Source organism: Rhea americana, unplaced genomic scaffold (assembly GCF_003343005.1).
Source record: "Rhea americana isolate MKP2758 unplaced genomic scaffold, rheAme1 scaffold_240, whole genome shotgun sequence".
NCBI lineage: Eukaryota > Metazoa > Chordata > Aves > Rheiformes > Rheidae > Rhea > Rhea americana.
The window spans coordinates 247550-274589 of NW_028186358.1; the positions used below are offsets into that span (position 1 = coordinate 247550).

The window sequence follows — 27040 nt, forward strand, 5'->3', positions numbered from 1 at the left end:
ACCGCATCCGGGCTGGCAACCTAAGGGAACAGTATCTAGTAAATCTTTCTTTCCTCCTGTTTGGCCTGCTATTTTGTAGTTTCTTAGGTAGAATCTAGCTTTGATTTTGCAAATGCTTGAGCAGCCATTTGTACAAGTAGTCTTCTGAAGAGATCACACGTATCAACAAAAAGGGGGGTAATCCTTAACCAAAATTAATCATTTATGGTATGATTTCTGGGAGTTACTGGTTATCAACAACTAGGATTTTGTTTTCATGATGTTAGATATAAACAGTATTATGTGATTTTGCCATCCAAATTATCACAGGCATGTTGAGAGAATTTAGGAGTAGAGTTTACTTATATACCTTTGTTTTATACCTCCCCCAAACTCCAAAGAATTGTGGGAGGGATGCTGGTCCTAAGCATTACTCACTGTATGACAGTACTAAAACAGCCAAGCCTTCTCCGTGCTTTCTCCCTCTAACATTCCTCTTTCAGAGGAATACTTGGAGCCCAGATTTGAGGGCTTCATAAGAGCCATTCTCTATCTCCATAAATGGTGGAGATACTTGGGGTTAATAAGTTAGCTCCAGACTTAATTCTACAACACATGCATGCTATTCTTTTAGCAAAATCATTACTTTGTTTATATAGGAGAACACTAGTCATGTCCAAGAGAATTTTTAAACACCCATTAAGATGTAATGCTTCAGTACAAGAGAGTTTTTAAACACCTGCTAAAATCAAAGATTTTTTTAAAGTATTTTCATCGTTCAAAATAAATATTTTAAGAGTATCTTGATTGCAGTAACTGCAGCTTGATTATTTAAGGTTTTACATCTATATTTGACTACTATGTGATTTATCGAAATGTAAAATGCTCACATTTAATTTGCATGTCAATTAAACAGAGGTACCAGAATTGAATCTTTTCAAGACTATTTAACAACAGAAAGGCTTGAATGTGCTCTCTCATCGTGATACTCTCTCCCCAGGAATGCGGCAGGGTAATGACTTTGGCACACAGTATCGTTCGGCCATCTACACGTTCTCCCAGGAACAGATGGAAGCTGCCTTGAGATCTAAAGAGGATTATCAAAAGGTAACATTGGGTGGAGCATGGAGTTGCTTCATATATGGTCAGAGTTCAGAAGAATTTGCCAATAAGCACAAACTCATTTCCTGTTCTATTCCTTTCCTCCATATTGCTATTGGAGCTAATTGTTCCAATATTGAACTTTGATTATGTTTATTTTAAATTCCACGTTTTGTGCAAGCTTCTTCATGTGACTCATTTTGATGACTTTATGCAGAGAGAAAATATTTAGTTGCCTGTGTAAAGACAGTTTTAATCTGTTTTGAAACTATGTGGGTGTGCCAGAGCAAAAGCCTATGACTTTAAGGCCATGCAAGTGCATCTGGACACCGTACTCTGAAGAGTCTAGCAAAACTCTCAGACCCCAGAGTTCTTGAACTTTGAGGGTGAGTCCTGATCACTACTAGAAACTTGGCAGCTCAGGATCACCCACCAGATGATTGTAAGATGCCTCTATGAAGCCATTCTATAACTTGCTTTGAYCTTGCATGATAACCAGTGACTTAGTAGGGCCGTCTGTTTTCACGCTAGGTTTTGTGTGACGGAGGGTAGACCATTGCCCTTCCTATACACAACACCATTTAAATTCATTGCAGATGGATTCTGCTTCTTCCCTGCCACAGGGGCCATTATAGGCCTGGGTTGGACTAAAGGCAAGGGATTACTGTGCCTTAAAGACTCCTTTGCATTATACTAAGATGGTGATGAGGCAGAGCTAAAATTTGGAAGCTATAAATTAAGTGGTTTATTTTCATGGAGAAATATGTRTGTCAAATACAACTAGCTGCATACTTTGTCCACTCTTGAGAAGTGTCAGGTTGCAAAAGTGCGCATAGAGTGATAAGCCCTCCGAATTTACATCCAGTGAAGTTGGACTATTTTCCAGTTACCAGAGTGGGAAGTGTCTACATAGGGTTGCAGTAAGAGAGTTGGAGGAGTTAGCATATATATTTTCCTAAAGATCAGAAAGGTTTGTTTGAAGGTATTTTTTTCTATGAGGGATTATTTTGACTGTTTGACCTAACTGATACACTTGTCTGAGACCTAGATTCAAAATCCAGTTATGGTAGCTAATGATAAAAAGTTTCATTGCAGCCTCATTCAGCTTTTCTCTCCCTACTGCCATACTACGCATTATTTAACATCTCCTGCTGTGGCATCTGTGTAACATAGGAACTTTGTACTTGCAGTCTGATCTTCCTAGCGGTCTTGTTAATGAAGGATCTAGATTCTGCAGTAAAGATACATAAATTCTTACAACATGTATGAAATACTCACTTGGGACATCAGTGCAATATATAGTGTAACTATTAAGTGGAATTAAGAGAATATTACCTTCCATGCATTCATGTGACTTCACTGAAGTGTTATTATGTTGAAAAAACATGGGTTTTGGTGAATACCTAATGTTAACAGTAAAGATCTGTGTTTGCAAAGTAAGAGGGTATCAATCAGACGCACATACGAAGGTACAAAAAAAAGGCATACTCTCGTGCAGCAGCTTGATTTTCATATATGTGTGTTTACGACATTTGTGGGCTGAGCAATGTGTGCCTTTGCAGGGCTAGTTTGTACATTCAGTTATTATTTTGCATGCAAAGAGATGCTCTGAGCTGCAAGTAACTAATTTGCAGGTTGTTGCTAGCGGTGTGATAACTGTGCATGTAAATTAAGTATTCAATGGCATATATATTTTCTCATGAGTAGCTAAACACACGAAGATAAGTCAGTCTCGCAGGTGTTTATCCTTCTGTGAACACAGTGGTTTCTGAAGGCTCCATATTCGTATTTATCATGCAGAACTTTCTTCTTATTGTTTGCCTTAGATCCATTGCTTTTCCAAATTGTTTTCTGTTTCCTTTTATTAACATCTGCTGACCAATATCACACTATAAATCTTAGAGCTTTCAGTTTGCTTTCCCAACTCTATTATTCTCTGTTGTTATTTGTCATTAAATTAATACTGACTTGAAAGCAAAATTACAATGCAGGAGATTGCAGTATGATGTTACAGAAATTTCCATCATCTAACAGATTTTCTTAATGGCACAATTTAAAATTTACCTACTTTGAAGTCTATCACCATTTGAAAAGTGTGTATAATTAGTACATTTATATAATTAGGCACAACTCTGTAAGTGAGCTAATGCAGAGTTTGTTTTTGCACTAGAGTAGGTAGAAAGAAAGGGCTAAGTTGCCAGCTAAGGATACACAGCAAATATGTTGTGAAATTCTTAAAGGAAATTCAGTTTCCACATATTATTTACAACAATAGCTACAGTATTATCTAGAGCGGTTTTGTAGTAGCAATTAAATGTTTGTTTTGGAAGCATACTGACCAAGCATTCAGGAATCTCTTTTTATATTAAATGCTTTGCATTACATTATTCTAAGGAAAATGTAAAACAGCCAATTTCCTTATTATTGCAGTAATTTAAAATAAATATCAAGCTTTTCTTGCAGTGGCACATGCATTTTTAGGCCTGATAATGGCAGATAAAAACATATGAAGGTGGCATAACGTGATTTTTCTGAGATACACAGTAGTGCATCTCACACCTTACATAGTGAAGAAGGGAAGGAGCAAAAAATGGTAGAAGTACAATAACAGCAATGTGTACAAATGAGTCTCACAGTTTTCTGACACAGCAAATGAATAAAACCACAGGTAGTTTATTTGTTTGTTGACTAAGTAATTGAGCACATGCTCTTAGATGTCTTTTAAGATCTTTAACAGAATTAAGAATGGCCTCCCAACGGAGAAAGATATATATGCTAGATTTTTTTTCATAAAGCTGGGAATGACTGTTAGTTGAAAAGAAAAATTCTTGTTCGCTGATGTCAGAAGCCATCCACTCCCAGATTCATGTCATGAATTTCTGCTTTTATTGCAAGGTAGGCTGAAGTGGTCCAGCTCCTTCCTAGAAGCCAAATAGGCAGGTTAAGGTACATCTACCTTTAGCAAGTGGTACAGACTGGTTGGTGCAGACTTGTGGAAAAAACGGTTTGTGCTGAGGACTCAAAACATGCTATCTACATTTCAAGAAGGCTTGCTGTTGGCTAGTTGTAATCTGGCCCCATGAGTGGGGCCTGGAGCATGTGTTCTGGTTTAGCTCCACCAAGAGGAATGGAGTTCATCCATTCCAAGACCACTCTGTGATGGGAACCAAAGCATGGTAAGTGGCGATAATCGGGAGATTCATTTCAAAAGCACAGTCCTGCTCCAAGCTAAAACGCTAATGTGGACTACATAGAGCAGTGCTGTGCTTGAGCAGAGAAATACTGCAGGAGGAAACACTCTACTAAGGGCACCATGTTCCTAGCTCTTACCAGGCCTATGAGAGAGAATCGTAATGTGCCCAGAGCCCAAGTATCCTGCAGGGTTACATCTATTTTAAGTTGTGAAACTTGCTGCTGATTCATGCAGCTGTTTCAACAGCTGAGAAATGGCAATACAGCAAATGGCAATATGCATTGAGCCATGCGTCTTTAGCTGTTCATGAAGTTGGATGCATACAGTCAGAGTCAGCTAATGGTATTATATATTATAATACAATCCTGCTGCTGGTAAATTGTGACACAATGGAAGTGTAATCATAAAAACACGAAATGAGGGCCAGGTCTTGGTGAAAGTACTGTGAATGAGCTGTTCCATCAATTTTGCCTGAAGCTGAAGTTTTTTAATACAGTTGAACCTGAGGTTACTCAATTTTCAAGACAGTTGCTAGGTTAGATTTCGTTTTCAGATGAATTATCTGGGCAATAATCCAAACAGAAAAATTAGGGTAGGAAGAAATTTGTATTTATTTTTCTTGAATCAGAGGTCTACATTTGTTTTGTCAAGCTGCTAACACTGGGTTTTCAGGCTCCAAGGATATACTGAGTCCCTCCCACATGTCTGGCTTACATTAAAGAGCCCTATTTAGTAGCCTCCAAAAACTAGCAACAGCTCCGTGTCCTGTTGCAGGACAGTACCGACAGTGAACGTTGTGCAGAGAGGAAGACACAGGTCTATTACTTTGTTAAAAAGGACAATATTATGCAGGAGAAGATTCTTACACAAAGCAACTAAAGGGCCTCTACATGGATAATTATGAGTGAATGAAGTCAGACCAGTCACCAGTAATTAAGGCCAAGGTGTAGGCTATGACTTCTTAGCTCTTGACAGAGGTGCTGGGTGTTGTGAGCAGGTAGTAAGCTTCTGACTCTTTATATCCATGAGAAGGGGGTGAGTTACTGTCATTTCTTCTGATGGTTGTAATTTGGAGAGACCAGTAAGGGCGCAAAGACACGAGAGAGCAGAAATGCTGGCATTTTATGAAGACATTAAAAATGTGGCCTTTACTAAAGACCAGAGAACTGGAATTCAGTGTTTTTTTACTGAACATATAAGAAATGCAGATGAAGCACACACATATATATATATATATATATATATATATATATTTGCTAAGAAATTGATAGAGTTTTTCTAGAAATAATGTAATATATTATTTTTATTATTTGAACTGTAAGAGTATAATCAGAAAGTTTCTCTGCAGGAATGGATTATGATGCTGATAGAAATCCCAAATGAAATCTAAACCAGCTGGTCAACAGAYTGAGAAAACAAATAAACTAAAACAGTAATTGTACCAAAGGCAAAGACAAAAAAGAAGCCATGCTAATTGTTTGCTTTGGGGCCTGTAAACATGCTTAAGAAGCTTGAAAAGTGCTATAACTTGAGGTGAGGAGATTAAATTACAAAAATGAAAATGTTGWATAAATATAAAAAAATCCAGGGAAATGAACCTGCACCATTATCCAATCTATTTCTTTGCAGAAATGTTTGGGCTCATAAAACCATAGATGGTTAGACTTTCTGGAGATTTAGTAGGGAACTGGGCATGATTATTGGGGGAAAGACTGAATTATACTGTAGTCTTTTMCTTCAGCCTTAGCAGCTATATGTCTGTGAAGGTCTGGAGAGGATGCTCAGTGAAATGGCTGAAACTGTCTCTGACTTGATCAAATAGTCATTTTTCATTGCATTTCATCAAACGGAATTTTCGATTCATCTGACAAGTGACTTGGCCTGAAGAACACAAATTTGACCAAACACCCCAAATTTCTTTTTGAATCAAGTGGCAAAGGGGTTAATAAGCTGAACTAAACTCCCTGTTGGTGTAACTCCACAAGAACTAATACAATTGTACCGTAGATTAGTTTTACCTTTATGCTTTCTTGCCTGTTTACTCCTATGCAGCAGAGAAGGGAATCCTTCAACCAGTAACTTCAAATGTCCTATTTGTTCAGCTGTGAGATAGATTCCTAGGGCCTGGTTAAGTTGCTGCTATTATACCCAATGCTGTTTGAGAAGCCTTAGGGTATCTCAGCTGACCTCCAGCTGCCACTTCRGAAGACATAAATATCCTTTAGGGCCTATTGTATTTGTCAGTCCTGTGTTGGTATCTGAGATACCCTCAGGAATCTCAAATAGTGCCATATGCCTATATTTAGACAATTGATTTTAGGCATCTGCAATTCCTCATGACTGTAATGGAAGCTCAGACATCTAATTCACATGTCTACCTGACCAGGAATAAAACAGGTTGAGGCAGATGGATATATATTGAGGAATAAAGGAAACAATGAGTTAGCGTCGGTCAACATCAGAGGCAATAGTCTCTGCAGAGAGCAAAATAGCCTGACAAATACTGTGAAATTTTTATAAACTCACTGCGGGATAAAGCGGTAACAAACCACCAAAGCCCTCAGCTGCAAAAACAAGTGGYTTATATTTGACATGATAGAAAAGAGGAGAGATTTAAGTGCTGGAGTATTTTGGCCAATGCAATGAGCTTTGGAGCAGCAATCTGGGAGGAAACAAAGTAGTCAGGATTGTGTGTGTCAAGGCTGGAGGAAAGGCTGTTAACAGATACACGGTATTGTAAGCGTCTGAGCATATGTTTCAGCTGTTTGAAGGAATGCTTTGTGAAATGAATTTAGAAAATTCTGGTACAGTTTTAGATAACATGCTTAACGTGCTCTGTGAGTTTAGAACGGGCTTTGGCTCGGAGACAGGTTTTCATACGTTTTTTGGCTGGGGAARATTTAAACAAGTCTTTTAAAAAGTAGAAGGTTATTGTTAATAAAGCAATACTAGATAAAAAATAACACCTGCTTACCTCTCTTCAGATTATGTCTGTTTAGGAGCTTTACACGTCAAATTATCATTACTTCACTCTGATGTGAACAATAGTAGATACTTGATTCCTGATTGATGATGGTAGTTCTTTTGAAAATAAGCAAACTTGATCTGATAAGCTAAGCCATTATTTATTTTGTAGTCACTCATATGYGCTACAAAGCTACACTTCTTATGTTCATCTCTCTTTGAGAAAGCTATATTCAGCTACGGATGAGGCGCTTTTTTTGTGTGAACAGTTGCTAACTCTTTTCACATTACATTAAACAGCAGAAAATTTGACTTTGTCACTCCAAGAAAATATGGTCACCTTGCAGTAGAAAGATAGCTCAAAACTGATACACACCTCTGACTGCTTTTCTAGATGGCAGTGGCAACAAGATTTAATGGGATGAACTTAGGATGCTATGCCTGGCTTGTTTGCATTTCCTCGATTGAACTCATCCCAGTATAATAACTGTAAGATCACCTAGCCTGTTGTCAGCCCTGGTTAACAACCCACCTGTGCTTTGCTTGTTGAATTTATGCTGAAAGTCTATATGAAGCAATTATAAACTTTCATGTTTCCCTGTTGCGTATTCATTTTTTTCACCATTTTGGCAGGGCATTCTGTAACGAGGAACATGGTCAGCTGTCCTATGGTTATGTCTCTGTAGCCATCACTTAYAACTTTGGAATTTGCAAAATATTTTAGTCGTTGTTCACCTGACTTCTTTCTTAATAAATTGCTGGGATACATTGCTACGCTGTAGGAACTTGTCTCATGCCGTGGGAGGAAGAACAATTACGGTCTCCATCAAGATGACTTTACTTTGAAGTAATGCAACCAATAGGACGTTTATATCAGTATGGAAACACAAATGAGCATCCCTGGTAAGCACAGGAACACTAAGGACAGCTCTCAAAAGTCATTGAAGTAGAGGAGAAATGCTACATCCATCATGGGGTGCAGCATATTGCTGTTTGYGTATTATTTCTGTTCCCCTGAAAGCACCAATAGCATGTTCCTTGCTCTTATAAATGCCACACAAGGCAAGGCTGCTGTTTCAGCTTCCCATTCTGCATATATGTCATTCATTTGCTCAAAAGCCAGGCATTTCACTTAGCCCTTTGACTGCTGTGAATATTGTTAATCACACATTTGAAGTAAGAACTATGAACAACATTATGAAACCATGCTTTCTATTTTATAGTCATCTTTTCAGCTTGGGGATCATGATGTTCAGCAAAGAAGCTATTTGCTATATTGTACTGTGAACATGAAGCCAGAGCTTCAACCTAATGCTTATATGGGACATTTAAACTAATATTAGAAAATTGCTGTAAAATTAACTGATGTAAATATCAGATAGATTTGACTTCAAAAGTAGTTTTTAAATGAACAATTTCCTGCCTTATATGCTTGTTTTGTTCAAGTTATCAATAATGTAAAAATATCCTAAATTTGTTAAGACATCAAGTTTTCATATATTGAGGCAGGTGAATTCTCAGCCTTCAGAGCTCCATGGTGATCCAGAAGATGTTATTACCAATGTGAAGACTTAGGAGGCTCATTTCACTTGTTCAGAAGAGTCTAGTATCATTTGAGATGTCCTAGACTTCCACTCTAGGTGAGCACAGGCCTGCCATAGGTCCTGTGTCGTATCAGCCAGTCTAAGCAGATGTCTCAGGATTTATCTATATTGATAAAAAATAATAAATTAAACCAGAAAGTGTGTTTGAGGTGCTAGCAGATGTTCATTTAATGAGAGCAAAGTAGAGCTAACCCTGACTACTTCTCCTTGAAAGATACCCAGTGTGGACAACAGGTTCCTTGCTTTGCTCTGCAGGTTCATAGAATCGTAGAATCATAGAATCAGTAAGGTTGGCAGGGACCTCCGGAGATCATCTAGTCCAACCTCTCTGCTCAGCAGGGTCACCTAGAGCATGGTAGACAGGGTTACATCCAGGTGGGCCTTGAACAGCTCCAGAGAAGGAGACTCCACAACCTCTCTGGGCAACCTGTGCCAGGGCTCCGTCACTCTCACAATGAAGAAATTCCCCCTCACGGTCAGGCAGAACTTCCTGTGCTTCAATTTCTACCCATTGCCTCTTGTCCTGTCACATGGGACAACTGAAAAGAGTTTGTCCCCGTCCCCTTGACACCCTCCCTTCAGGTACTTGTACACACTGATCAGATCCCCCCTCAGTCTTCTCTTCCCCAGGCTGAACAGGCCCAGCTCTCRCAGCCGTTCCTCACAGGGCAGGTGCTCCAGCCCTCGGATCATCTTTGTAGCCCTACGCTGGACTCTCTCCAGCAGCTCCACATCTCTCTTGTCCTGGGGAGCCCAGAACTGGACACAGTACTCGAGATGAGGCCTCCGCAGGGCTGAGGAGAGGGGCAGGATCACCTCCCTTCACCTGCTGGCAACACTCTTCCCAATGCACCCCAGGAGACCATTGGCCTTCTTGGCCACAAGGGCACATTGCTGGCTCATGGTCAACTTGTCATCCACCAGCACTCYCAGGTCCTTCTCTGCAGAGCTGCTCCCCAGCAGGTCAGCCCTCAGCTTGTACTGGTGCAAGAATTAATCAATTAATAATTCAGGTCAGTACTCACGGAACATTTCCCCCCTGTCTATCAAGTTCTAAAATATAAAGCCAAAAATTTGTCTGAAACTTAGTTTTACAAGTCAATGTACTAATATAATGGCACTTCAGAAAGTTTTGAGCTCACACAAACCTCACATGCACATGGAAACAGTAGATACTCAATAGATAAAAATATGCTGCTTGGGTATCTAAATGTGGACGTAACAGTGTCAGCTCAAGTACAGGTTCAAACATTTTGAGAACTGGCTGTACTACTGCGTATATCAACAGATTGCTATACCCTGATGAGCCTGCTTTCCGCTTCATGTCAGCATTAGTTTTGCTTAACTATATCTCAAGATTTTCTCGCAGGACCAAATGCTGATCAGCTGCACAGCTGCAAATCCAGAGGAACACCATTAGAATCAATGGAATTTGAGTTTCCAGTAATGCAATTGAGAGGAAAACCAAGACCAGGAGTTTCTTTCATTTCAGCAGTTTTGTTTCCGGATGAATTGTCAGAAGATTCTGTGTATTGTTTGCTGTTTGAAGTATGCCACTCAGTAAAATATAGCTCTTAGCTTTTGGGAAAACWGTTCAATATTTCCTGGGAAGAAAAATTGGAGTATGCTATAGCAAGCATCACTGTYATGTCTTGATCCTGTAATCTTTTTGTGCCAAGATCTTTTTCTCCTTTAATAATTTCTGTAGATCACATATGGACTAATCTCATTTACTTTTAGGACCAGATTTTCTACAGGTTTCAGGAAGAGTTAATGTACAGAAAAAAATTAGGTGAGCTTTTCAGTTGATAGGCAGTACCATCAACCGTATTATGAAGTTTCTGCTAGATCTTTGTGAGATTGGGCACACAGATGCTGAAACCAGCCTGGGTCAGAAATGCCAGAAGAATCTCTTTCTGTTAGCACATCTACATCTCCAAGGCAGCTGGAACTACAAGAGATACTAGTATAAGTATTTTCTCAATGGTGTATCAATGTGCTCATGCCTCTCTGTAAATGGTATTTGTACACAGGCTTATAGGGACATATAGAGGTATACCTTAAGAGGTGCTGCGAAACACAAGGGAGGAAATGTGCTGGGTGGCTGCTGTTATCTCCAGATCCTTGTTGTGCCCCTGTGCAGCTCTTGGTCTGAGGACATGCAAAGACAAGATTTGTCTGAGTGCAGTCCTATTTTACACAAATCTGAGCTCAGAAATCTCTGCTCCTATGACTTTGATTGATTTTAGTCTCCGGTGCAGTAAGCGAGTAATTTTGTCATCTTATTACTGCAGGTCTTGCAAGCCTGAAAAGCCTGACCGGTGAGGTACCAGCTAGATGGATGTCTGCAGTCACACCAAACAACCCTGACAAGCAACAGTTAAGCAAAGGCCATGTTACAGCTCTCCACTGTGCTGGTGTAGGAAAATCAATTCTTTTACCCATCTTTATTTTCCCATTTCTAGTTTATTTCCGTCTTTTATTTGTCACTTGTTCCCTGGCTGCATTATTTGCTGGCTCTTTTTCTTTCTTGGATCGTCTATCATTTCACCTTACCCTACATTCATCTCTTCCTCATTCCTTACTTTCCCTAGTCTTCAAGTTTTCCACTTTCTTCCTCAGGCCTATATTTTTGGGGAATTCTCTCTTCTCTTCGTCTTTGCAGACAATGATGGATTTGTAGCAAATTATTTCTCTTGTTGATCATTATATATGCCGTTTGTCACCAAATCTATAAGTAAATCTACCTGCCAAAAACAGCATAGCCAGACAAAATATATTGCCTCTTCCTGTTGCCTGAAGCATCCTAAGATACCTCCTGCTAGCTCCAGAGCTGGCCATGCTTGGCCACATGGGTGTTTGCTCTGCTGGAACACTGAAGAAGGCAACCTCAAAGAAGTCTCCTTCCATGACACAGGACTCCCAGCCTCTAGGACTTTTTACTCTGTAGTAACTAGCTTCATATTGCTTATTGAGGCTGATACTTTTCCATTGCTGCTACTCTCTCCTTCACGCTGGTTATTTTTAGGTGACTTAGTTATACCACTTTTTTTTTTTTTTTTTTTTTTTTTTTTTTAAGGGACCTGCATTTAAGGTATTCATAAAAGAAAACTTTCTTTACATGGAGAAGCACTCTGTAAGCTAGTAAGGAAAGTCATTACAAAGACTAGTGGTCAGAAGCTTTAACTAGGTGAATTCAAACTGAAAATAAGGCATATATTTGTAACAGCAGGTGACTGACAGTGGAAACCATGGACCCACAAGATTTTMATGAGAAAAATCAGTATTCTTCTAAATATTTCTCATTAGAAAATATTTTTAGTCAAAATCATAGGTTTACATATAAATGTGCTTATATCAGTGACTCTCACCAGAAAGATTTTTATTTTAATTTAATTTTGAACTTTCTTAAAGTTTTAATGTTTTAAAATCATCTTGCATTTTTTCTTTCTGAAAAGTAGATACCAGAACTGGACACAATATCTCAGAACGAATTTAATCAGTGACATACGTGGAAGACAAATTACCTCCCAGGGCACACTGCTGTCCGTAGGCACGTACAAGTCCGTATCTGTACGGGTGGTCTTCGTGCTTTGTTCCTAGATACAAAATTTTGGATTTGACTGAGTTAAAATGATTTCACCTATGCTGCGTGAGTACCCTGGCATCATCAGCATTTGCTCTGAGTTTCATGTCACCTTCCAATTTTACGAGCATAATCTTACCTGTGTCTTAGAAATGACTGTAAGATGTAATTGCTGTGCTTCATAACAATTCTTGTGAAAGTATATGAGAAACAATCCCATTAAATCATGTTTTTTTCCTTTGGGAACCACTTTTTAGGGCTCTGTCAATTAGCCAATTCTTAATCCAGTTATCACCTACTTTACTGATAATGTGTAGTACTAATTTTTTAATTAAAATGGTCATATGGTATTAAATCAAACACAAAACGTTGTTTCTTGTACCTACAAAGTTTCCTTTATCTGCAAAACTCATAATCTCATCAAAGAAAGATGTAGAGCTTATGTTTGATTTATTTTCTACAAAAACATGTTGACTGGCATTAATTATATATCTCACTATTTGAATGTCATTTCATATTTTGTTTGCTTGTTTTTGTTTTTAACCAAGTACAAATTGGCACAACGCTGCTTTTGTTGTCTTACCTGTCCATTCTGAACTCCCGCAGAAAACCGGTATTCATTGGAATAGTCAGTAATAAACATCCACTGATTGTGTGCAAACCACAATTTTTTTTAAAAAAAAAGTGGTCAGATTGGATAGCTTTGGATTTATTAGGCAGGTCTTCGTGCTGAGGACTCCCCACTGCAAGCTCCAGGCCTCAGTTTTTACAAGATTTCCTTGCCTTCCTGAAAGAAAACATCCCAGGATTTTTCTGTGTGGACAAAACCCCCATTTTTCCCAATTGCTCTTCTCAGAAATGTCTAAACAGTTTTTGCTAGAAAAATTGGAAAAATAACAACCTGCAGCAAATACCCTTTGATAACTTTCAGCCCCAACAGGTCTAGTGTTGCCGGGCTTGAAACACCTGGGGACAATTTCTTRTAAAGGAGGTGTTAGAAAACCCAAACGGGGGATTGTAGCATCCCTCCTCCTTCTACGCACYGACGCGAACACGTGCTCTTAATACTGTCTAACTCATTTTACTTTCTGTGCTATTTTTTTATTTTTATCTCAATCAGTTAATTATACCGTGGATGATTATTTTCATCCAGCAGTTCCTGGATTATATATACGTGGTTGCTATTTTATGTGCCAACAATCATAGGAAATAAATTTCCCCATTATTCGTGTGATATATTATATAGGAAAAACCTTCGGTGCAAAGTAAGGGATCTTGCTTAGATTTGCTTCATTGCCCTCTAGCGTCCCCGTACCACCTCTGCAGTATCGTGAAACGCGAAAGCTTCTCTTTTCCGTCCCCTTTGTGCGCAACGCACACAAAACCAGGTTCCTGCTCGTTTTACCTTCCTCAACTTGGTTATTTGTGAGCATTTGTGTAAACCGTAGAGCACGCTTTTAAATGCACGCTAAAGCAGAATTATTCTGTTGGTGTTTGTAAGCGATGGCTGCAAGGGATTCTGCATTTTTTTTTTTGTATTTTGCTATGGAAGATGTGCATTTAGCTATCTGAAAGTCATTTACCAAGGCAGTTTCGGGAGGGATGCTTGGATATAATGGCCTGCTGCTTAAATAGATACAGTCTACAAAAGTCGCCGTGATTTCTTTTGGCGTCATTTTTTGCTGCCATTGCGGTGCGCAAATGTGAGTTTATCAGGCAGTCCAGCCGCGGGGGGGGGGGGTGGCAAATGTTTCATCCCATTTCTTCGAATCTCCTTCTTCTGTCTTGGCGTGGAAAGCTTCGTTCGGCTCTCCAGCGGCTCCTCAGCTCTGTGCCCGTGTGGCAGGTTCGGAGATGCTTGAGGCTGGCTCTGAGCTTGCTGAGCATCGTCGCACGCACGGATATCCGTGGGAATCAAGAGTGCTCAGCACCTTTCAGCCTGAGCTCTTCCCAGCTCTCACGCTCCGTGCTTGACAGTGGACTGGGACCACTGAAATCAGTGGGATCTTGTTCTTTTTTCACGGATAGAGAGAATGTGGCTTTTTTTTTCACCCGAATTTTGTTGCAAGATAATTTTTGAACATGTTTATTTGTATGGTGCATTAGACATAGCAAATTAGATATTTGCAACACATACTAGGAAGGAAGAACAGGTCTAATGCTTGTGTTATTGAAAAGTTCGTAATATTAAGAATTACCTTTGGTGAATTGGAAAAAAAAAAAAAAAACACTTGGGGCAAAGATGTTAACCCTGAATGGTAAGGTCGAAGGAAACCCAGCGTGACTCCAGACCAGTTGTTAGTATTTTTCACTTTGAATTAAAATGCAATGCACTTAGGAATTGTTAGTCTTAAAAATGGAGTGGCTTTTTTGCTGTAAAATGCTGATGTAAAATATATTGATTTTATGCAATGTTGTATTTCTGCACTATCCTGGGAGGAAAAAGAAAGGGGTGGGAGGAAAGCCTTACGGGGCGTTTTGGAAACGACAGCAGCAATCTGACTGGGCTCATTGCTTCAGGTCAGGCATTAACTCAGTGCTGAGAGCAAATCATCGCTTTCGTTTTGCGGCAGAGCCCAGGGAAGTCGAGCACCTGCRCGAGCGAGATGCAAGGACATTTCTTTGTACGTCCGTGTTTGCGGATGCACGCGGAGAGCGCGGGGAAAAAAAATACTGCGGCTTTGCGCCCGCTGTAAAAATGACTCACTCCCTCTGGTGGGAACATTTAATTCTGAACGTGCCACTGCCACCGTCCCTCCTCCTCCTCCTCCTCCTTCTCCCATCCGCCCCCCTGCGCCGCGTCGCATCCGTCTCGCTCCGGGTGACATCTGCTCCGGGTACCGCAGAGCCGCGCGCCGGTTTCTATGGCAGCCGCGCGAGCCGGCGGCCAGGGGAGGAAGGAGAAGCCCGGCGGTGGCCGGGAGCGTGCCGAAAGGGGCCGGGGACCGCCGCCGGCCCGCGCGCGTTTGGCTGAGCTTGCCTCCGCGTCTGCTTTTGCCCCGCGGCGGGCGCAGGGTTTGCGGCAAACGGCCTTCGGCTTGGATGCCGCTCGGACGGTGCAAATGCGGACGCCGGAGCGAAGATACCGTCTATCTGTAACGGAGCTTGTCGACAGCGTTACCGTGTCATTTTAGGAGYGAGGGAGGATAACGGCCGTTCAGAATCCACACCTGTAGCTGCTTTTTGTTTTAAGCACAGTTCTCGATTTGTTCCAGCTCTGAATTCATTAAGAGACCTGAATTAACATCCCACCATGTCATCTATGGCTTCTTCATACCCTCATCTCCCCAAGTGCCAGCGCTCGGTAGAGCTAGAGCTAGTCAACCAAGAGATAGAGCCGACCTTCTTCCTCATTTTTTTAATTCTTTATCTAAGGCAGTAAGAACGTGGTTTGCGTGTCTCCCCGTGAAGCTTCTCGTTTAGGTTGCGGTGTGGTTGCTCACGTACCACCTCTTACCGCTGGGCATCGACAGGATAAAACGTCATGGGGCTCGGGCGCAATGTCATCACGTTGTGATATTGCACGTGTATTGATTTTCCAGTGGCTCGTATAATGCAGACTATTCCTGCAGGAGCAAGGATTATCTAGTAAAATTAATATGAACTTGGAAAACGTGAGAGAAATGGTCATCYGGGATTAATACTGCTTCTGTTTCCCGCATCTGAAGGGCGTACGTCCCTCGCCGCTGGGCAGTGTGGGAGTTCACTAATGATGACTACTGGCCTAATGGTGCGGCCTGTGTTAGATTTTAGACTTTAGAGAAGACAAAAAAATTCTTTTCATCTCCTTTCTTCTTTTATTCCTTCTCTTTTAAAAATCTTTTCCTTTTTTTTTTTTTGTCTTTTCTGTTTGGAATTTCAGGAAATTAGGGGCAAGTGTGTATGAGCAACATTTTTTGCATCAGATTCATCAGTATCAGATTTATCTGACTTCAGATTTATCTGCTACATTTTATATGACTTTCTTTTCTAGCTGGGTTTCTGTGTTCCTTCTTTTCCATTTTGTTCATTATTCCTATTTAATTCTGTGTAAACTTTCCCTGAGTCTTTATCATCATGGCAGATCTTAAAGCCCACTCAATCTGTTTTAAGTTACTGTCAATGGCACAATACACCCATTCCCTGAAACTCAGATGTAGTCAGTTGTGCATGGTACCATGGTGCTGTTCTGAAATAATTTCTTCAATGAAGAAGTTGGGCTTTATTAAGAAAAAAAATTTACAGCAGGTTATGTCAAAAGAGAGGCATAAAAAGAGGAAGACCTTCCAGCAGGCTTCTTAGGATCTTTGTTTGTCTTCCCCATTTTAAAATGCTGCTTGCACCCCCGATCCACCCTTACTCTTGCTTCTTTTTCAACAGAATATTCCTCCTTATAAATTTTCTTTTTTTGGTCTAAGAGAAGACATCATCAGTAGGCCTCATAGCTCTTCATCCTGACTGAATATCTGGTAGCTCTTTAGCTGTCTAGAGGTCACGTTGGTGAGCTCTGTCCCACCCTTGCCTTCTAAAGGTAGCTGTAAAAGAAGGTGAGCTCTCTCCAAGAGATGAAGTTAGCTTAGAGTCACAGAATCGCGGAATGGCTAAGGCTGGAAGGGACCTCTGGAGATCACCTAGTCCAACCCCTCTGCTCAGGCAGGGTCACCTAGAGCACTTGGCCTTCAGTGGTAGTGGACCCCATGGTATGCTCCAGAGGGATGAAAAATGAATCCTGGTCATAAGAAAGGYCAGATCAGGAGAGAAGTAGTGCCCAAGCAGTTACTTTTAGAGGGTTAAGATCTTTTCTTGATCCGGTGATGTAAAGAAACTGTGATCAGKAAAGGCATAAGACAAAACAGAAGATTTGAAGATTGAAGGCCAGTTGCAGTAGTACAGACGTATGTTTTATTCTGGTTGGACTGTTTGTTCCTTGGTCTGGGGTGGCTTTCATTTCACGTGCATAGCACCTTGCTCATGTTCTCAACTTCTAACTGATCTTTTGGATACTACTTTAATATATGTATTTCATACTTCTGCTACTAGAATAATGGGTATTAAAAGCTACTCTCTTATCATCGTTATAGTCTTGATTACAAACAGATTGTAGTTATACTTACGTTTTTGTATGTTCTACACCAGTTGGTTGTCTTTTTGTCTTGGGACTACTCAGTTTATGACTTGTATGTCTATGCATTGATCAGTGTGTAAAGATAATATTAAAAGTGGGATTAGCATGAACAATAATATAATAAATGGTATAATTCATCATTCCRGAGAAACCATCGTTTATTTCATTTGTTTAATTAAAAGAACTCATTAAAATGCTGATGCCAGGTTTAGTTACTAGCACAAAAATACTACTGGCTTCCTTTTTGTTAATGGGACATAATATTATATAAGGTCTCAACAACTTCAACATTTTGCTAATTGAGTCAGCAGCTCAATTTGAAATTAGTGTTGCTGGGAAGGAAAAACAAATCAAATATAGAACCTCGTTAGCATTTAAAACTTAAAACGGGGGATTTCCTTTTTAGTGAGCGTCAGCAGGAGGTCAGGTTGTTATGTGAGTGTTAAAAAATGTCATCACCTGACCTGCTGTACGCCTGACAAATGCGTCATGTTTATACTGACAGAAAGAAGCAAACAAAACAAAATGGAAAGGTAATGAGGTAGAGCACCGAGGTGCTGGGAAAATCTTTCCCTCAGAAAGCATTGAAATGTTTGTTAATGCTGGCGGTTAAGTGTAAATACATAAACTGGAATAAAATGCCATTGTATCTTTTCCATTTCGACTTGCAGTGTTGGAATTTACCYGCAACAGAAAAGACAAAAATGAAATAGTTCTGTATCTAAGCATAAAAGCACWAAATATGTTCCTGCTGATAAGGAGGTCTCATTTCCACTGTGGTTTTAAAAGACTGCACACAAGATGGAGAAAATCCAGCTTTATCCCTTTCKTGAAGTTGCCTTTTTTGTTGCTTCTGTGTATCTGCTCTGGAGTTTTTTCCGCCTTCAGTCTTCTCTCTTTGGTCTGAGTTTGTACAGCCTCAAAGAGGAACGCCCAAGCCCTTCTCCATATTGAAATGCAGCAAGTGCCTGTGTGCTCAAGGCTGGCTGAGCCATCCTGAATGACCTAGGCCAGGTTCCAAACAGTGAAGCAAGGTCTGATGGCCTGGTAATTCTGGGACAGGCCCTGGGGTAGAATTTGGTTGTGTAAGCTTAGCACCTGGTGCAATTTGAGATGCTTCAGGATATCTGAGACATTTTTATGGGGCTGATACATCACAGGACCTACCAGCATCCTGCACCCTTCTGGATCAGCAGCTGGGGATCAAAACCTTATGGCACTAAGTGTCTGTGCTTAGTCCACTGAATCCAGTCTCTAGTTTGTTAGTAATATATCTCTGCAATTGATTTGTCCAGAGCAGAATCATGGAGTGAGCTCCAGTTAAACAATGTGAGTGGTTAGGGTGCCAGGGCTTGGACTMACTCATTGGACTTTTTTATTCCATAATACCTGTAAAAACTAAATTGATAACTGTCTATTAACCATGGTTATAGCCTGGATCCAACCACTGCCCTGTGACTATGCACATTCTTCCATTTTTAGCATGGTCTCTGGTACAGTTTTAGCTGTGTACCGCTATCATTCTCCAACCAGTGTCCATTTACAGATGAAAAGTTAGCATGGATGAAGGACTGTTCCCAATAGGCAGTGTCTGTGTGGCCAGACGCTGCTGTAGGTAGGAGAGTTCAGCTGCTTGGATGTAGCCCAGCTGCACTGCTTGGCCTGAGGACCAAATAATGAATGAAACTATTCCACATCAAGAATTGCTTCTGTGAATGAGATCTTACATGGTTGCCTTTCAAAGTGAAATCAAGAAATATTCTTCTSCAAAGATGTTTTGTACTCCACTTAGGTGGTTGTAAGTTTGTCTGTTGAGAAAATTGATTGAGATTTTTAACCAAACTAGTGCAAGAATATTGGGAATCTTCACTGGTGCTTGGAGACTTCAAGATACTCCAAGCACGGAGAAGGAGTGGGACCTGGGAGCACTACTGGGTGACGCTGGAGGCATCAGGGAGWTACAGCGTGAATGACCTGTGATGTGTCAACCAAGTTATTTTCAGTAGARCTGGGGAACTGGAACTATAGTGACAACGCCCAACCTCTAGTTCAGACCCCTTGGAATGTTGTATATAACTCTGGTYACTCATCTTCAGGACGGACGAAGTGGAACAGATGCAGAAGTGTCCTATTACGATGATCAGGGGACATGGAAGCATTGTACGAGAGAAAAAGAAAGAAACGTGATTCATTACTTAGCAAACAAGCTGAGCTTGGAAAGAAGATGATTTTCTTTTTTCTTCTAGAAACATATCTCTGGAGAAAATAGCAGGGAGAGGAAAAAAGCTATTTAAGGTAAAGGACAATGTTAGCACAAATCAAAGCGGGTATAAATTGGCCATCTTTACATTTAGGTCAGAAAGTASATGTTTTGTAATCACAAGAGCAGCTGGGTTCTGAAACAGCTGCCCAAACAGAACAGAGAGGGTAAGAAATCTGACTATTTATGCAGCGGTGCTTGCAAAGTTTATGAAAGGATATATGTGAGCTTCCAACAACAGGAAACCAAATGTGATAAAACAGGGAAGGTCTTTCAGACCTATGTCCCTGTAAGTGCAAAGTGCTACTATTTTACGAGCTGTGACCCAGTTTAACCTCGGTCTGATCCTATGTTAGTGGAGGTGGCACTGCATTATGCCATTAYACTGCATCCTGTGCCCTGCCTCAATGAATTTTTAGATTCACTGGGAGAAAGATTACCTTGCTCATCAATATTAAATATCCTAGACCCTACAGTACACTTGTGTGTTCTACTRTTCACAGCAGTTTGTGTAATGTTGTAAGTTGAAAAGCCTGATGTACTGAAAAGATCTGATGTACTGAAGAGAATAAGGAAATCTTATGGCCAGAGAGTACTCTGATGGTTTTGGAAAGCTGGGTTTCCTGGGATCGTGCAGCTGACAGCTAGTCAAATTGCAAATGATTGTTTGTCACCATTGTCACGAAATACTTCAACATTAACTGCAGTTAGCCGTGGAAAACACTTGCATCGACCACAGAATTCCCATCATCTTAACGACAACCATGGACAGAGAAGATGTGTTGACATGTCTCTTTCTGTGCAGTAGTCACAATGTAAGATGGCTTTTTCTCTTTGCTAAATACGACTTACAAATCTATCATTACCTTATATTTTTTTATTTTTACCATTCCCATATGTCACTTAAATTGATAAAAATGTATCAGATAAGAGATGAGGTAGAGAGTTTCCCGAAGCTCAGAGGGTCATCAAATGCACACAGGTTCATCTAGATCTTAGGCAATTGATAGGTGGACTTGGGCGATAATCAAGAATAAGTTAAAAAGGGGGAATTTGAAAATATTCTTGTGAATTAACTTGCAAACATAAAAAGAATGTCCTGGTTTTAAAGTTGAAAATGACAGTATATCCTGATTAGCCAGCTAGTGCAGCAAGAAATTGTAGATTAAAAGTTATTTCCACAAGTTACTTCCAGAGTGAATATAGATCACAAACAAATAAGTAAAATATAGATATTAAATTGTTCACAAAATTTAATAAAATGGATAAAAGAGCTAAACTTTTTGAGTGGAATGGCTAGATTCTCTGAGCATGGAAATGATGGGGTTTTAGGTCTTCTGAAAAGATCCTCATTTTAGCTCCAAGCTCCATTTTGCTGAAGACATGAAATTTTGAAATGAAGTACTAGATGTTGCTGTTCCATGGCATCTTCTGTGAGACCAGAGGTTACCCATAAGTGATCATATTTAATTCAGATGAACAGTATATCTGAAAACACTGCTGAATATTGCAGTGAAACCCTGATGAAGAGAACTAGATGGCAACTGTGGTCTGAATTTTTAGAACTACTAGGTTAATTATTGCTTTGATTATGGAGCAAGAATTACCATCTGTCACAAGCTCTGTGGGATGACGAAGCTTATTTTGGCTTAGTGTTTTCCTACATATAATGTTTATCATTCCCAAAATAATACAATGTGGGCCAGATACTATCATCCTGGGGCAACTCATCATGTGATGACGTTACTCATATCATCGTATTGTACTCTAACGCAACTACATTTTCATGTGCTGCTCTATTAGGCTGTGAGTTACATGGTATTATGTTGTGTACAGCTTAGACTTGTGACACAGATATGGAAAAATGGTGCTTCTGGCTTGACATACCTTGTATATTGATTACAAGGAGCATGAGCACATCCAGGTTTTTTGAGACTTTGCAGATCAAAACTCAGATATTTAACTATTATCCTAAATTCACATAATCCCAGGTGACAAAACTCAAATTGATGGAAATACCATTATATAAATAGACAGATATCTTATCCCCTGGATCAAGTTTCTTAACTCAGCATTGGATCTAATTCCTGGAAAACACATTATGATAATCAGACTCACTGTGCTGAGAGCTGTAGCTAAAAAGAGAAGTTTCAAGCTCCTTCCTRTGGAAAGTTTGGGAAAAACTCACATTCTTGGCCAGAGCTAAATTAAAAGATCATTTTATACACTGGCAAGTTAATGGAGTGACACCACCAAAGCCTCTTGCAGGTAGTTTTCCAAAAAAAAAATAGTCAGACAAAATCTGTAGGATGTGTCACTCTTTACCTATTAGCAGCTAAAAAAATACCCACATGTCTTTATATGCCATTCTACCCTGTCACTTACTCCTTGCTTATTCAGACTTTTCTTTTTCCTTTTTTGATCTAGAAACAATAAAGGGTATTTGAACCCAAAATGTGCACGCTGAACAACTCCAGAAATACCAGATTATTTCAAGTGTTTCATATTAAGCTAATCAACCTTAAAAGAGAAGGCCAGAGTATTACCTCCTTTTGCAGTTAATTGAAATTATACTGATGGAAATCCCTATGATAATTTCTAAAAAAAAAAAAAAAAAAAGAAAAGCAAAGAAGAAAAATTAATCACCAGAAGTCTAGCTTTCACTATGAGCAGCACTGACAAAATGCAATATCTGTCTATATGCATTGAATAAAGTGCATGTGATTTCAAACTCCAGGAGATGAAAATGTAAAATCTGTAGCAAGTCTCTTGTCATTGTCTCTCCTGGCCAACCAGAAAAAATTCCTTGTTTTTTTTTTTTTCACAATTCTGCTGTGGAACATTCTGTGCAAACGAGCTTCAAAACCTGAGTTACTGAGATTTTCAATTAAATCCCCATCAAAGCCAAGAATAGAAAAATCAGTGCAGTTCGTCTAACATTTCTAAGGTTGCTCAAGTACTGAGTTAAAAMGAACACACTGGCAGTAGCTCTTCCCAATTGTTTTGTTAATAATTTTAAAAATCTAGTATTTTTGAAGTTTCACTTCCAAAACTTGGAACAAGCTTAGAAGCTTATTTTGCTTTCTGTATATGACTTCTTAGAAACTGGTTGGTTATTATTGGGTGTGTTTGTGCCAACTGCCAAGCCATTTCACCAGCAGGATACCAGTAAGAGCAAATTTTGCCTTGGCCAGCAGTGCCAGTGAGCTGCCTGGCACAGGACTAGCCGTGCACCACCCTCTCAAGGGTACTCGAGCATGTGGGGCTCCTGCGCTCCCCAGGACACCGTCCAGCTGTCCCGGAGGCCGCGCTTGCAAGTGTCTACGTAGGGTAGAGCTTTTTATGAGGATGAGCCTCAAAAGATGGACTGGGGAGGCTCAAGGAGACTGGTAATTGCAGAAGGCGCTGCACCACTGGTCCCTTAAAGCATTTCATTTGGAGGGAACARAAACGTGTATGATGACATATCTGACCTCTTGGCAAGCGTAAAAGCAGCGGTGTAAAAGCAGTGGTGAGTTGTGACCCTAGCTGCCTTGTTAGCATCATTTTAATTAGATATATATTGCTTTACTTAGCCGTGTGGGTAGCATCGCTTGCATTAGTTCGCTAAATGAAAGAGCAGCGTGCAAATGGAGCGCGTTTAAGGGCAGAAAGGAGAGGATGGCCTTCCAGTAGACGAGGACACAGAAATATCAAATAAAGAGGATCGAATCGCGTCTCCGCGATGTTTCCATTCSTGGCGAACTTGTTGGTCGGAGCGTGCGCGCTTAACTCACCGTGCGGCACACGTGTTGCCTTCCCTGCTTCTTCCGGCTCTGCCTGGGGTTAGCGCGGTCACCGCCGGGTTTGGGTAGCGTTATTGAAACATCAGCACGCAGCGAGGCGCTCCTCGCCCTGCCAAATCGCTTTGCAAAGCGGGTCTGGGAGCTCTCCCTGCCTCTGCCGCGACAGCGTTACTCTGCGCGCTTTGATGCAGGGCTAGCAAGACTTAAAAAGTAGAGAGCTAAATTAGGTAGACGGGAAGTGAAGGCAGGGGTAGGGAATGAGGCCGGCTGATGGCAAAGAGCGGCTCGGTGGGAAAGACGGAATAAAGGCGGGAGAGGCCCTGGGGATCCGGGCTGCATAAACAGGACACGCGAGGCCCAAACAGGAAGGCAATTGATGCTTTTTCTGAACATGGCATGATAAAGATGGCCGGAGCATTAAAAAAAAAAAGAAAAAAAGCTTCAATATTTGCAAAACAAGATGATTCAGTTAGGATACACGTGAAAAGGAAGAGTGTGAGGAATAAGGAGGACATAATACACAAAGGAAATCGAGAGGTAAATGGCTGGAAAATTGGAGTATTTCTGTTAGAAGGAAAGAACATTCAGCTCTCTCTTTTTTTTTTCCTGAAGACTTCTAGTTCAAGAAAGCTTTTAACCAAACAGAACGCCGTATTCTTGGTCCTATATGGCATTTTTTAACACTTGCCAAATGGTGTCTGCTAGCTTGTAACAGATGTAAAAGATTATTTCCCAAATCTGCAAGAATTGTCACTTTACGCTTGCAAAGTGAAGACGTCTTGACTGGAAATACAGGAAGAATGAATTATGCATGGAAAGTGCTGCATGCCTATTTTTAATGGTGCATAGGCCTAGTCTGAAATATTATTTGTTTCCTTGGTTATGTTTAAGGTGAGTGTGAGTATGGAAAGAATGGGGAGGTGAACAGGAGCGTGTCTTAAAAGCATGTGCTAAGATCTCCCAATTACAAAATGGTACAAGAAAGAACTGGAGAAAACTAAAATTCAGAACTGGATTATTTTACCCTTCTGTGCATAGCTGGGTGCATTTTAAATTAATTCCTATTTTACCTAAAACCTTAAAATTGGACTTTCTGTGTACCATAATGTTTAAAGTTATACCCAAAGAGTGGTATCTGTAGTATCCTTATAATCTCCCTGGAAAAAAAATTGAAGGTGCCTACTCCTATTACTGATTATTACCTTGTGCTCGGAGAGAATTTGTAGCTCTAGGTCTATGCAGGAGTTTTCCCTCTGCCTTGGTGCAGACTCCAATCCTGTGCTTCAGAGAGCCACGCAGAACCTCCCAGAATTGACTACTCTGTGACAAACTAAAATTAGTACCTAGAAAGAGTTAGTAACTTCATGGTAACTTTGTCAAAATCACCAACAAAATGGCATTATGGCTGGAGGGCCACCTCAGCGTTAATGGTCAACTTCCTAAGTTCAAGCTAGTTGAATGTTATATTTATTAATTCATCATATATAAGGAAAAAAGAAGCAATCTTCTCTGAGTTAACGGAGCATTTCCGCTTGCGTTCCTCAGCTTTAAAGAAGAATGCACGTTTCCGGCCATTGTTTTGAAAGTCACAATTTGGAACATCAGGTGAAAGGAAGTTATGACTTTCCCACTGCGTTAGCTGGTCCAAGGTGATAGATGGCCTCATCAAAGATCTTGCACAGCTATTGTTTCTGTCCAATTGTAAAGGACGGGGAGAGGGAACAGCTTGCACATCAGAAAGTTTGTGTTGGAGGCTAGATTAATGAGACGGAGATGTACTTGCTGCAGCCGTTTGGATCCTTGGAGGAGCCTGAATTAAAGATTTCTAGAACAAGGACATGTTCGGAGTGTAGCTTCAGTACATCCTCATGTATATAAATAGGAATGATTACAGAGTTGAAGTTGCAATGCATATTTTATTCTAAATTAAAATTTGACTCCCACTGTTAAACAAAGCATATTTCTTTCCAACGTTTCTATTATATTTGCAGACTAAATGGGTCAGGTCAGAAAACACATTCTGTTTTTGAAAAACATTAAGGTTTATGCGCTTGCTTTTTATTTCCCATTAAAACAAAAAAAATGATTTGATATTTTTTGTGTGTGAAAGATACTGAGAGAGGGAGGAAGTGGACACACAYGCTGAGCTTATGACGACTGTGAGATTGCTCCCCTGGGGTGCAGGTTCRCTATTTCCATTGCACTAATTCCTTGAAGCTCCAGGTGAGCTGGGATCTCCTGCAGCATTGCGTTGACAYTATGTAATCACCTGATGAAAGATGATCCCACCTTAAGACGTTTTCACTGTAAATAGGTAACAAATATTTCAGCCCTGAACTAATGAACATAGACGATTTAGTGGAGAGCGATAGAAGAGGAGGAAGTTGGTTGAGGCAGGACAAAGAGCAGGAAACAAAGCCTCATTAGTGATTTCTTCCCAGSATACAGAGTGGATGAATGTGAACTTGGCAGGTGCAATCTGTCCTTCTCTTGCTTGATTCTTCCCTTCCAGGACAGCGTAGGAGACCACAATGGCCTCTCTGCGTGTTATGGTTTTCCTGTCTCTTTTTTTATCAGCTCTGCCATTGAAAAGACCCTGCTACACGGTGATTTTTGTGTGTGGGGTTGTTGTATTGATGCTCTTCTCGTTGACAGTTAATATCACTGCAGCTGTGTAATGGGAATGAGGGTAGGTGACAGAATTCATAACAGAGTTCGAAAGGCAAAGAAGCCCTCAAAAAGATAGACCAGAAGCTTTGTGCACGTACGGTGCTGGGGAGCCCGCGCTTGCACGCACGATGCATGTTTGCATTCCACCTCTGTAAGAAGTAAGTGGTTACATACTAACGCACCCTCCTGGCACTGCCTCTTCCTTTCGGAGGTAACGGGAAATGTGTTCTGCCTCTAGTAGATTGGCTTGGCAGGTGCCTACTACTGGCATGACTTTGGCAGCTGCAAGACCCAGATGCCCAGCACCGACTAATTTATCAGTGGCATCTGGGAGCTGGTTCTTATGTGACCTGGCTTTGCCAGCCTACTTCTTGAAGAATGTGATGTAAAGTTATATTTAGTATGCTGCTTTCTTCTCTGTTGTTGTGTGTGTGTGCGTGTGTGTATTTTTTTTTTTAATCTGATTTATTCGTTGTGATCTTGGAACCTTGGGTAGAGAGTTCATCACAATATTGGAAGATTAACAGTAAAAACTGTGCACCATGAATGAAGCACCTAATTGTACTGACTSTTTACATCAATATAAAATGCTTCTAACAAGTTTCCAGATAAATGTATACAGTTTCTTTAAGAATTGTGTTTTATGATCTTTTGCTGTGTATCACCTTCAAGCATGTAAAATCAGTGAGAGTAGTAAAGAAGTCCCATTCGAGGGTAAAATGACATTAATGTTTTGGCCAAACACCTTTTTGAGTGAATGGTGAAATCAGGATTCCTTTAAACGCTGGATATGT

The 27040-nt window shown here is 40.4% G+C and overlaps 1 protein-coding gene across 2 annotated transcripts in view; it reads left to right on the plus strand.

Moving 5' to 3' along the window:
- Positions 1–27040, plus strand: part of MSRA (methionine sulfoxide reductase A) — a 280995-nt gene that overhangs the window by 191003 nt on the left and 62952 nt on the right. For both annotated transcript variants that reach the window (XM_085306504.1, XM_085306502.1), the window contains one exon: positions 980–1086. In XM_085306504.1, coding sequence (XP_085162630.1) covers positions 980–1086 — 107 coding nt within the window. The remainder of the gene's footprint in view (positions 1–979; positions 1087–27040) is intronic.